At 35.6% G+C, this 13,332-nt stretch overlaps 1 protein-coding gene across 3 annotated transcripts in view; it reads right to left on the bottom strand.

Moving 5' to 3' along the window:
- Nucleotides 1–1,236: 1,236 nt before the first annotated feature.
- The window catches only part of SHOC2 (SHOC2 leucine rich repeat scaffold protein), a 70,562-nt gene continuing 58,466 nt past the window's right edge, over nt 1,237–13,332 (bottom strand). For all 3 annotated transcript variants that reach the window (XM_032988674.2, XM_032988673.2, XM_032988675.2), the window contains exons 6-9: nt 11,958–12,080; nt 9,702–9,839; nt 9,092–9,209; nt 1,237–7,203 (exon numbers count right to left, since the gene is read on the bottom strand). In XM_032988674.2, the coding sequence (XP_032844565.1) occupies nt 6,995–7,203; nt 9,092–9,209; nt 9,702–9,839; nt 11,958–12,080 (588 nt within the window). In that variant the 3' untranslated portion in view covers nt 1,237–6,994. The remainder of the gene's footprint in view (nt 7,204–9,091; nt 9,210–9,701; nt 9,840–11,957; nt 12,081–13,332) is intronic.

The following is a 13,332-nucleotide window of genomic DNA, read 5'->3' on the forward strand; positions in this document are numbered from 1 at the left end:
CACTAAACACTTCAACATACAGTAAGTACCAAAATGAACAACTTCTCAGCTGTGGAAAGTAGGACCTGTCACTGGAGAACAGCACTGGGAGACTCGGTATCCTGAAGCACTTCGTCTGGATTAATTACACAAACATGTCATCTGTCTCCCCAGAGTCACACAAGATGCTGTCTGCACATTTTTGAGGCCTTTAGGACACAGGGTTCCAGAAACAAGACATTTTCTTCACTTTTCACTCAATTAGAGCCAACATGCAGGCTCATCTGTGTACACTCACTTCAATCATTTGAACAGAAAGGCGTCATGACCAGCAAGATCCCCCCAGTTGCAGTGGCTGCCGAGTGATTATCAGCAGGATGGTACTGGGGCAGGAGGAAATTGCTTTTTTACCCCCTTTTTTTTTTTTTTTTTTTTTTTTTTTTTTTAAGTATGGGAATTTCTTACACAGATTACTGCAAAGGCTTCAAGGAGGAAAATAAAACTGAACCAGTGCACTGTCAGTCTCCAACTTTTCTTTCAAAGAAACAGTAACACTAGAAATTTCCCAGTATTTTCAAAAAATTTTGAGCTTTGACAGTTTAAAAAGGCCAGCTGAAATATTCAAAAGTCACATTTTCTAAAACTATACACTCTCACTAGCGTGAACAGAATATTTTAAATCCTGGCATTATAAAAAACAACATACTGTGGAAAATTTATTATTTTGTTTTTCATACCTAGTTGCAAGAGATGATGAAAGTCAGTTATAGCTAATCAGAGGAAACAGTTCATTACTGCAGTGGATGGCTTGCATCTGAAGTCTGAATCTCAGTCTTCCTAGTGGGATTATTCCCCACTGGAGTTTAGCACTAAACTATCACCCACTCAACTTTAATTTTCATAACAGAGTTGTACTTTTCTTTCACAAACTAGTTGTACACAAAAAAAAAAAAAAAACAAAATAGCTTGCTAAAGGACATGAATTAGGAAGAAGATTCAGGGCTGGGACTAGAAAACCATGGAGAAAGGCAGCAAGAATTATCACAGAATGGGAGAAATTTTGTTTGAAGAGAAGCTAAAAAACTAGAACCCTGTGACTCGGAGAAAAAACACTGCCGTTGATGAGAAAAAACCCTCAAGAGTAGTAAAAAGCAGATGAATAGGAAAAAGACTGTTCATAAATTTCTCAGAATATAAGAACTAGGAGTCACCAAAAGAAATAAGGTGGTGTGGTTCAAAACAAACAAAAGGAAGTACTTTTTCACCCAGCACATAATTATATTGTAGAATTATTAGACACAGGATGTTGCAGAGGCCAGAAATACAAAGAAATTTTAAAACAAATAAACAAACAAACAAAATCCCCCCCCAAAAAAAAGAAAAAAAAGCACTTTCTTCTGTGAATTTGCTTAATCTATCAGGGGTTATTAAATGCAGTGATAACAGATGCCGCTTCCTTTTCGCAAGCCCTTCAAACCGTGGTTGGCGGGGTCTGGAGCAGTATGCGAGGAACTGTGCATCCCCGTTACGTTCCGTAGACATCTGCCACTCAGCCCGGCCGGGCAGGGGAGGGATGCTACGTGGTCCAACATCACGGCAGGGCACAGCCACTCATGTGATGAGACTGGCCAATTCCTTGGCTTGTTTTCGGGTTGCTGGATAACTTACAGGAACAGGGATGACTCCACTCAAAGACAGACCTTTAAGCAGCTTGGTCAGACCCGCTACTGAATTTAATCAGCAGAAATCTGGTGTAAGGACAGAAACACTCAGATTATTGCACAAGTTACTGCCGGGCTCTATGAGGACCCATTCCAGTTTATAAAAGTGATCAGCTTTAGCAAGTACACCAGTGCCCTCCTTGTGATCATCATATCCGAGCTGCTGAGGCCTTCTATTCTGACTTCAAAGGTCACTAGTGTTTTTTTTGTTTGTAGGACATGATGCAAGCATGACCTTCCTGAAACAGTGTCTACTGTAATGAGCTTGACAGTTAAAAGATATTGGTTTAGATCTGTGTCAAGTCAGCTTGGCAACATTATCTTTTATTACACCGGAAGTTTAAATGCCAGTGTCTGTCTTTTACACACCAGAACTCTATACCTATATTTTGTTGTTGTTGAAATGCATTTTGCACTAAAACCCAAGATTTATTTTCCCTTTCATAGAGAAAGGTGGGTGCTTTTTTTACAATATGCCCTACTGTACTATAAAAAAAATGAAAGTAAAAGATTTTACCAACATTTGCTTTATAAAAGGTGTCCAATCTACATGACTGAGTAAAGCAGTAATGCAACTTTTGAAGTTTCGTCTAATTACTCTACATGAAAATCTATATTTTACTTCAGGTCTTTTGAACTGTGATGGGTATATAATGAGAAAGCAGTTCCTGGTAGTTTAGGGCACTGCAAAAGCACGTCTTACATCCAAGTTAATATTAGACTAGAAATACTAGAAATCTTTCAGAAGACTCAGTGGCAGCTTATTTACAAATATACTATTTATAATTAATGCATTGATACAGAATGACTCTCATAAAAAAAGCAAGGCAATCTTTTATATAGACATAACAATCAACATTACAATAATTCAGCTTAAAAGTACATTTTTTGTAGACTGTTTACACTCTTGTTTAGCTTTTAACCACAGAATTAGTGTGGTTTGGTATTTTCCACAGCAAAAGTCCTGTGCAGTCCTGGTTAAGACCTAAACATCAGAATAATAAATGTAATTTTCTGATCTTTACTAATGTAAAACCAAAACCCATTTGTAGATACTATAATTTGTTTGTAATTGTCCTTACCGTGCCTTGAAGTTTGCCTTCTGCAAATTACTGCCAACTACCCATTTTTAATTAGAAGCTACTCTGGCATGCCGATTTGATACAACCAAGGTATGATACTGACTATATGAAACTTCTTAGTTGCATCCAGATATGAAGACTTGCCCAATGTGGGTTTGTACTGATTCAGAAATTTAATCTATTTTGAAGGTTTTTTAAAAAAAAAAAACAAAAAACAAAAAACAAACCAAAAACCAAACAACCAAACCAAAAACAAAAAAAAAAAAAAAAAACCAAACAAAAAAAAAACAAAACAGAAAAAACCCTCTCAAAGTTTTCTAATTGTTAAATAAAAGGTATTTTTCAGACTCCCAGGATTAAAGATGATACTTGAATTCCAGGTGACATGATGGGTTTAAGTGCTAACCAGCTAGACAATCTGAGTACTAATTTACTAAATCATGTACATGAGCAAACACGACCTTCAAGTCTGAACATGCACTTTCTCACACAACATTAGCAAAAGATGGACAAAACTACAGAGAAAACCTAAATTGAAGAGAGGCACTGAAGCAAATATTCTACAACCCAAATCTCTTTCTAAAAAGGGTGTATGAATTTACAAGTTTCCAATAGCAGAAGAGTGCCAGTTACACAACTGTGTGACCCAACTTCGCAAGCAGCATTTCCACTGCATTTATACTAGGCAACTTTGGTGATGAACTTAAATATGGGACAGCCAGAGACAGAAATTTAATGGGTTTTGCAAAGAATATCCAAACAACTGTTTAGTAAACTTAAATGCAATAGGTGACCAACATGAGTCACAACAGCAATTATTCCTTCTTTTCATTATTCAACAAATCACTTATCTGCTTTACACCTTACCAGACTTCCACAATACTATATAGTCTATAGTACAGTAATTTACCTTGTTAAATCAAGACATGATTGAGGATAGTGTTTTTACAGGGCATGTGTATATGTACATATTCTTATGTACAGAGGCACAGACACATACAAAATTGTATTTTATCTATGGGCAAGCAATCAAGGTCATGATTTCCACCCAAAGTAAAGATTGTCACACTTTTCAATAACCCTTCTAAAATATTTCCCCTAGTATGGCAAGGGGGATAAATACTTAATACAAGTATCTGGGAATCACCTGTTTCTCCATCTTGTTTTCAAAGGTGCCATAAAGAATTAATTTCTCCACTTTGTCTATACTTTCATACATATATAGATACACATATACATATATATATATATGTATGTGTTATACATACACCTGTCAGTATGAAGTTCTTTCCATTCATACTTTAATTGATTAGGCCAAACAAAATTCTTAAACATGGAAAACCCAGCACATATGTCCAACTGCATGTCATCAGGCATTAAATACAATTTAGAAACTGCACCACTTAACAATCCAGCATCCTGGGAGATGCAAAAGTCTGTTATGTCAGGATGTAAGACTGTTTTGACTGATGAAAATAGCTGGATTTATATGGATCTGTATATAGATTTGGATATAAATCCATGTATGGACTTACATGGATTTATATGCACCTATTCCCAATCCATGCCACACATGTAATACTTAAACTTTCTGGATAATTTTAAAGAATTTTTCAAATCCTTCTGAGTTGATTTCTCCTGTACCAGAACTTCTCTCACTCTATTTTTATTCAAATCTCTCTTGAGACACTGAAAAAATAAGCTTTCACCTCAGAATGTATAAAATTAAGCTCCTAAAACAGGGCTCAGGATTATCTGGCATTGCAACAACCATACTAGTACAAAGATAGTTTGAAAAAATATCCTGTTTTTAATATTGTAATGAATTAAAACATAGCTTTATTCCTATAAGTGTAATGAAAAGAGTAGTTTGTTTTTAAGCAAGTGTAACGAGCACTAGTTTGGTAGCCAACTTCTCCACAAGAATTTATGTGAGAGAGGGTCAGCTCCAATCATACAGTCATTAACCATGTACCTTAACAAGGTGAATAATCAACATATATACAAACTAAAATTCAATCCTGTCAACTCATAAAAATGGGATTGAGGAGCTGACAGGGAATGAGACCAAGATGCTTGAAAACACAAAGGGTTGCCACTTTTGTTTTAAGGAACCATATTAATCAAACCAGTTTCCCCTAGTGACCTGAGGGCACAAATACAGATTCAGCAGTATATTCAGAAGTTAGATTACAGTCTTGATACTAAGCATTTCAGCATCTTCATATTTTAACACCGTAATGCTAAGAAAGATTAACTTCAGGCAGAGCTGTAAGGAACTAGCCTTTTATAAACTAAAATCTAAACTGAAAAGCTACAGTAGATGTAAAAAAAAAATAAAATAAAAAAAAAAACCACGAGGGGGAAGATAGAGTGTGTGAGAAAGAACAGAACATTACTTAGTAAAATCCAGTGACATCTACAATAGTTTTACAGCATGTTTAAGCCCTCTAAGGTTTTATATCTCCACCTGCCTTCCATTTAAACTTACTCCTTGTTAAAGAAAAGGTGTATGACAAAACAGAATGCAAATAGATCAAGGCAATACGTCTAAGTAAGCATGCCTGAAAGCCAGAAATAATATTCCCCAAACCTCTGCATGTGAAAAAGAGATCCCATGGCATCAGCTGATTTGGTTTTGTTCAAAAGGTACAGTCCTCTAAGTCATACTACCCCAGCAGCAATTCCAATGAGTATAAACTGGACAGTGCTTGAGTAACCGTGGAATGCAACCACCTCGAGTTCCTACCCTCCTGAAAAAGGAAAACTGGCCCTACAAGTGCAACAATAGTGTAAATCTCCCTGAAGCATCTTCTGCCTTTTAAACAACCAAGAAAGTCATGATAAAACTGAATGTCCACTACTTACAGTGTTTCTCTTGAGCTACCAACATCTATGCACAAATAAAAAAGGTGCCTCTTTTTTAATAGATTGGTTTAATACTGAAACAGATAGGATGAAGTTAAAAAAGAATAATCAAGATACTGAACTGAATATTTTGAAGCAAGTGCCCCAGCTGTGGGGAAAAGTGCATTTAGTTCAGCAGCAAAACAGCACAGTGTGAAGATATTGTGCTTGGACACAGAAGTTCCATAATGGAAGGAGGTACAAGGCAAGTCAAGATATAAAACCATAGTACATTGTTAACCAACCTTAAAACTTACATATATTGCAATGTTTAAAAGTAAGACACATTCATTTATTGTACACGGACTACAAGGAATCCTTAAAATTGCCTGTTGTAGTTTATGACTCAACATTGTAATAAAAATGTACATATATATTATTTCCTTGCCATTTAACTGTACTGTTAGACCTCATGGACTTGTTACTTCACAAAATGAAAACCGCTCTTCACTGAGTATACTCAATGTTTTTACCAATCTGAAAAGGTTTACTTGTGCTAGAAAAGACCAACCGCAAAAGGCTCAGTTCAGATATGTTATGCCTGCAACTGATAACTCAGGGAAGCAAGACTTAAAGGAATTCAAGCTTTTTCTTCTTTTCTTTTTCTTTTGTTTTGACTGCATCCTTTTCACCTGCCAGTTTTTCTGATGAGTGTATGCTTTTAGTATACAAACCGGTTGATAAAAATTCATCAGCAGACACATATAAATTCTAGATATGATTGATTAAAACAGAGCAAATCGGAATAAAACAAAATCCAGTGATTTACTCTGACTGTAAACAATATAAAAACACTATTTGCTTCAAATCTCAAAATAAGTTAAAAGAAAATCCCAACCTCAGGACACATGACCCTTTCAGGTTTTGACACAAAAAAAAAAAAAAAAAAAAGGCGGGAGGAAAACAGAGAAGTTCATTATATAAAGGTTATACATTTCTCTTAACTGAAAGTAAATCTAAGCAAAACTATTTTTTCCCTTAAATTTAAACTTTGAGTTCATTGGCAATTGCTTAAAATGAACTGGCATTTCCAGATTATTCAGACAACTTCCATCAAATTCAGCAAAGAAAACTTAGACAAGCATTTTTACAGAGTAAAAAAAAAAAATCTAAATGGCTATGATTCCTCTATTAGCAGAAACACATAATGCAGTCTTAAATTTGCCTTTTTATATTATTTATATATTTATATATATATATAATATAATATAAACCAGATATATTATATTATATATACATATACAGACAATTACAACATTAATGCAGTTTGTATTTTGTACAGTGTATTGGACAATCCGATTAGCATCAGACCATGGCACGATATGGTCCCTGCATTTTTAGGAACTGAATGATGAAGGAGGGTCCTCCTGCAACAATCTGAGGTGGAAGGTGGCTGAGCGGGCAGTTCTCAATACTCATTATTGACAGTTTGCTGCAAAGAGCCAGCTCAAAGGGAAGGCTGTGTAGATTGGGGTTGTCATTCAAATACAGTTCTTCCAGATTCTCCAGTGTACCTGGTTAAAATAAAATAATACAAAGTAGTATTTTTTTTATTCACGCAGTTTATAACTTTTAGACAGAAGCTCTAAATCCACTTGAAGATTCTTTACTACATAGAATCTTGAGTCAGTAACTCATCCAAACTCCTATTTTCAGGCACAGCAAGTTTTCTGTTTGCTGAAACCTAGGCAAGAACCAATTTGCTTTAGTTTCCCTGTAAAAATATCCATTACTACATCTCCTTTAGATAACAACTGGACTGAGAATACATTGAATAAGAGAACTGAGAGGGACTTCACCATAACTGTTCAGACAAATGCTTTGCAATTGCAGGCAACATTGACTAGCTATCTAGTTAGAAGGGCCTAGAAAATATTTATACCATACAATATCTATTATCTCTTTAAAAATATCTATGCCATGCCTTTTCCGTAATTAGAACCCATATATTAAAGACCTGAAGTTGTAACTGTAATGTACCATAGGAAGAAAGCAGGAAAGATCTCCGCACAGCAGTGGATTTATTAAATGGAACAAACCTGTGTGAAAATTTTTTCCTAAATTCAAATTTTACAACTTGCCTCTACTACAGATACTGCAATATAGATTAACCAGAAGCTGGAAAACTGTAATTTCTTCTTTCTTAAGACTTCCATTCCTCCACAGCAATCAAATATCAAAATTAATCCATATCTTTGAAATACACTCCAAACATACAAGTCCTCCTCAAAACATTCCCCATTTTCCAATCTTACATACCATAAACATCATCTATAACCTATTTAATCTTTCACAAGAGAAGACAGTAGCCAGACTCAAGACATTAAAAAAACAAAAAGGCTATCGAAGCAATAATGAGAAATAGCTGATAGCATGACAGATGAAGCAGCCACATCTGAAAATAGTTAATTACTCTCTAATCTGTTAAAACAGCAAGCTTTAATAACAAAATTGTACTCCTACAATAGTATTTGAAATGTGTTTACTGATTTTAATTCCACAGCTGGTTTCCACAGCATCCAAACTCTCTCCACTAACTTAAGAACTAAATTACAAAGCTCCAGATTTAGATTGTTTGAGGCGCGCTCACACTGAGGCACATACAGGATGAGCAGGGGCTATAATGGCTCTTCACTAAAGATGCTGGGAGAGACAGAGCAGGCCTTCCCCATTTGCACATCACTGTTTCTGATCAGATTTTGCTTTGTGTAGCTTGTCCCACCATTTTTTCCTCCATAATAAGCTCTAACTTTAAGATATTAGGTGCTCACAATCATGCTCTGGACCTACATGCTTGTGACTAACTATAAAAGAAACCTGGGTTTTCAGTTTCAGATGCTCTGAACCCCAGTTACTCTCAATGTCTCAAGTAGACAAAAAGAATCCTATGCCTCTCTCTCTGTAGATTTCTTCCTCATCACTTTCTTATCCCATCAAAGTGAAAAACAGTATGATGGTCTATAAACAGAAGCGTGTGCAGAGGGACTATTAGCATAAACATTTGCTTCAGCTGTCTATACCTTACACAACGTTTTTGTCTAAACCATGGAATTGGAGTAGGACCATGTGTTTCCTTTCTCTTTCCAAGAATAGGTCTATGAAGTTGAGTGATTGACAATATGCAAATTGTGGGAGAATTTGGAGAGAAAAGGAATCTTACCATTCCAAGTTCATGTGTGTTTGGCAGCTTTCTGCAGAACTGAGAAAAGCTAGACCATTCGTTTCACTACAGTTCAGCAAGATAAAGATCATACACTATAGTGTTCCTGTAGCCTATGCTTCACATCAGGTTGTATATATCTAGAAGTTTCAAATGAATTTTGTGGCCTCTACTTATGAGCACAGTAGATGCTTATCTTAGGGCTCAGGCACACTGCATAAAAACAGAAAAAGGGATCTTACCAATTTCCTCAGGAAGGTGTGTGAGAAGATTCTCTCCAAGCCCAAGGTGAGTCAGATTGGTAAGGTGACCAATCCCTCTGGGAAGGGTGGTCAGCTGATTATTAGTCAGAACCAATTTCTAAGGGAAAAACATATTTTTAAAAATTAAGTTAATGACTTCTGCTTCAAACAACCACCAGTAACAAGATGTACAGCTGATAAATTGATGGTCTCTACCCTCCAGCATTTGAACAAAAAAACTTTCTAGCCTTCAACAACGTTTCAGACCTCTATTAAGCACCACTAAACATAAAAATAAAATAGTGCACAGTAAAATATGCGCCTAAATACAAAAGCTTTCATGAATATGACTGAAATCAGAGGCTATTCCTGTGGCAGTATTGTACTCATGGTACAAGTGAAACTCTTCAAAATTTGTTTGTTCAATATTAACTGATAAATCCAGGGAAGAATTAGTGGGGACAGACTGTGGATGAAGTCACTCAAGACTTTTAACTTTTGGTTTTATGTCCAGACCCAAATAGTTTCCCTCATCACCCTAGCTGTAATTAAATCAGCACAGTGTAAATAAAGAACATAAGATGTTTATCTTGGCCAATTATTGTTTCACCTGCAGATCCTTGAGGTAAGCTATTTCATTTGGCAAGGATTCCAGTTTGTTTTCCTCTAGATCTAATTCTCGGAGTTTCCGTAGATTTCCAATTCCATGGGGAAGTTTCTTTAGGAGGTTGTTTGACAAGATAAGAACCTCAAAAAAAGACAAAACAACCAAACACACAGAATTTCAGCAACATAATAAGTAAGTAACAAATTAAGGCAGGATCTCTTTATGTTTTCAAGTAATAAAGTCCAAGATTAGCTTATATTTAAATTATGGAAGCAAACTGAAAAGATTTAAAAAAAAAAGCAAATCAGTGATTAACATAATTTTTTAGAGTCTTTAATGATACAAATACATAGATTTAAGACAGAATTCTTTCAAACATTATTTTACATAATAATAAATGCAGAACAAAACTAAAGAATACCTTATTTCTTCAAATGACCAAAGAAAACCAATTTCTTCCTGGACTTCCCTATCATTTTGTTATGCTTCCTTATAGCTATCTCATAATCATGTTTTACATTATTTGCTGTGCTTGCCAAGTCCTCTTTTAAAAGCTTAGTACTTCTTCTTCTCCCTATGTCCCTTTGGTTAGGAGCAGCAGCAAGTAAACATACAGATAAGTGCACTTAAGCAGAACACTGCACAGGTATCCAACTGACTTTTCAAAATGGTCTCCTATCACATACCTGCCCCTATTATGGTGTTATCCTCTTGTTTTTCTCCCCTTTTCTAAGTTGAATTATAAATACCCTAGGTTTGAGAAATGCATCCTTATTTGCAATGTCAATTAACAGACTTACTCATTATACCACACGCAAGTTAACAGGGGTTACACTAGTATACCATTTTTCTTCCAGAGAAGTCTTGCAGTCTGTAGAAGTAATCAAGCCTCATAACAACACGGTGAGTAAGGTAATAAATTACTGACTAAACAATGCTATTAACTAGTTATTTAACAAGTCACATTGAAACACAAGGATGTGAAAGAGGACCCAGTGCAGACCCTCTTCCTAGCCACATACAACTGCCTGCTAAGCCAGCGAATGTTGCAAATGCCTGACTTCTACCAGTCCCAACTCTCACTAGCTTCATGTAACATGGAAATACCAAAGTCAGGAACAGAACAGGAAACAAGGCTAAAATCAAAGTGAAAATGAAAATTAATAAAAGCCGAAGTCTTGGCATCCGCACAAGCAGTATTTTGGTGGCCTTCCTTTATGCACTATGATATACACAGAATGATAAGAATAGTAGTGTTTTAATCACATATCAAGAAACAAAGGCAGGAACAGAAAATACTACCTACATGCAACACAGCTGTCTTAGCACTGCTGTGGGAACCTTCACTTTGGTGTAAACACTGCCCAAAGTTATTTGTATTTGATTTTTTAATTATAGAGAAAAATAGTGGTAACAGGTTTGCCGGCCACGCAGCTCTCCAGCTTCGGCAGCCAGCAGACCACCGGCAAATCCAGTTGTTAGAGGTTACTAACTTCTCAATCACATCAATCACAGCCTTAACTTAAAGGGAACCAGGCCACTAAATAGCTATTACTCCGACATAAAATATTTACCCCAAACTATGGGAATTATTAATTATTCAAAGCAGCAGTCACACTGGAAATCTGCAATTTCAAATATGCCATTTGCTATTGTACTTTAACAGATTTTTCCCAGCAACTCACAGAGGCTATTGAAGTCCCCTCAACTGCCTGAACAAGCACCTCTACCTTTATGTCCCTCCAAGGCAATTAAGTCTGTCTCTGCTGATGGTACCTTGGGAAACAGGAACAGTGGACACAACAGGTTTAGTTCACAGTTTCAACCTACAAGTTCTTCCTGCTAAAAGGCTGAGAATTCCCACCCTGCTGCCTACGAGGCTCCATGGCACTACATTCAAGCCACTTTTGGCTGTAGACTATTTAATTGTGTTTCCACGCTGGTCTCTCTAGGAATCGAACTGAGTTCAGTGCCATTGCATTTATAACACTAACTTTCTGTTGAGAAAAATGTCTACATAGTTAAAAATATGTATGTACTTCACTCTTTGTGCACAGACACTCATCTAGAGCCTGAAGAACAACATTCAAAAAGCTATTGACTACAGCCGTAAAAAGATGCAACACATCTAATGAAATAGCATACATACTTATACATGTTTCACTTTATTTGACCCAAAAGTAATATGACTTAAACCTGAAGCAGAGAATGCTTATTTGCAGGGATTCACTTAGCTATTTGTTTATACTCTTTGCTCACCTCAAGAGAAACAAGCCCAGACACATCCTCAGGGATTTTTGTGAGCTGATTGGTCGCTAAGTTCAGTTCTACCATACTAGTCCAAGTCCCGAAGTCCAAGGGGAGAGAGGTCAGCTGATTGTCCTGTGATTTAACATATCAAACATTTAGGGTCTGCGCTTGCAAGAAGCTGGCAAGGCATCTGAGAGATTAAACAAACTGCTTACAAAATACTTCATAACAAAGTAGTTGATAATTAAATCAGAAGAATAAGATGCTAATAATAATTGGTCAAATATCTTTTTAATTCCTCCAAACATAATAAGCAGTCACAACCTAAAGTCACAGAATTGACTCTGTGTTACTAATATAAACTGGAGTGGAAAAATTAGAAGTAGATAATTCTCAAGATTTCATGTGTCCCAGTAGTTGAAACATTTTTTGTCCTCTCTTTGCTGGGTACAATGGAAGGTGAGGGGAAAAAAAAAAAAAAAAAAAAAAAAAAAAAAAAAAACAAAAAAAACACACCCAAAAAAAACAACAGAAAATTCACCATAACTTACAAAGATGCTATGAGCAACACTGGAATCCTAAAAATACATGGAATTTGCTAAAAAAAAAACAAAAAAACAAAAAACAAACAAACAAACAAAAAAAACAAAAAAAAAAAAAAACAAAACAAAAAACCCCACAACAACAACAACAAAACATACTACCACACACACACACACAAAAACCCCAAACAAAAAAATCAAAACAAACAAAAAAACCCACAAACATATCACAAAGGAAATATACCTTAATGGCTCACAGTAAAAGCATTTGAAATTAAGCTGAACATCTTACTGCTCAAAATGCTGCTATAAAATTTGAACGAGACCAGACACCACAAAATCTAAAAAAACCCCAGGTCATACAAAGTCCTGGTAAACATGCAAAATTACAAACAGGTCTGTGATTAAAAAAAAATGGTCTTAATGCAAACTGAGAATCGATTTGTGCCAAAAGATATTCTAAAGCTGTAGCTGAACCATTATTTTTTTAAATAATTTAAGAACTCAAAACAAAACCATTCACAGAAGAACATACTCTCTTTTTCCTAGTTTTCTTCGCTCTAAGTGTACAAAGCAGAGACTTACAGATTCTTTTTCTGTGCTCTACAACTACTGCCAAAAGTCTCCAAACTTAAGTTTTGAAAGAATATATTAAAAAAATATATTTCACATAATTTTGTTTATAATCTAAACTGTAACGGGGAGGGGGGAAGAAATAAGCTACACTACGTGTTCATGTCCCATGTGAACATTCACGAACTTTGCAACCTACTTTCTTATTTTCATTGTTCAAGAAAATGTGACAAAAACTTAACTAACAAAAATAGACAAATCAATGTCTT

Source organism: Tyto alba, unplaced genomic scaffold (assembly GCF_018691265.1).
Source record: "Tyto alba isolate M040663 unplaced genomic scaffold, T.alba_DEE_v4.0 Super-Scaffold_1, whole genome shotgun sequence".
Lineage (NCBI taxonomy): Eukaryota > Metazoa > Chordata > Aves > Strigiformes > Tytonidae > Tyto > Tyto alba.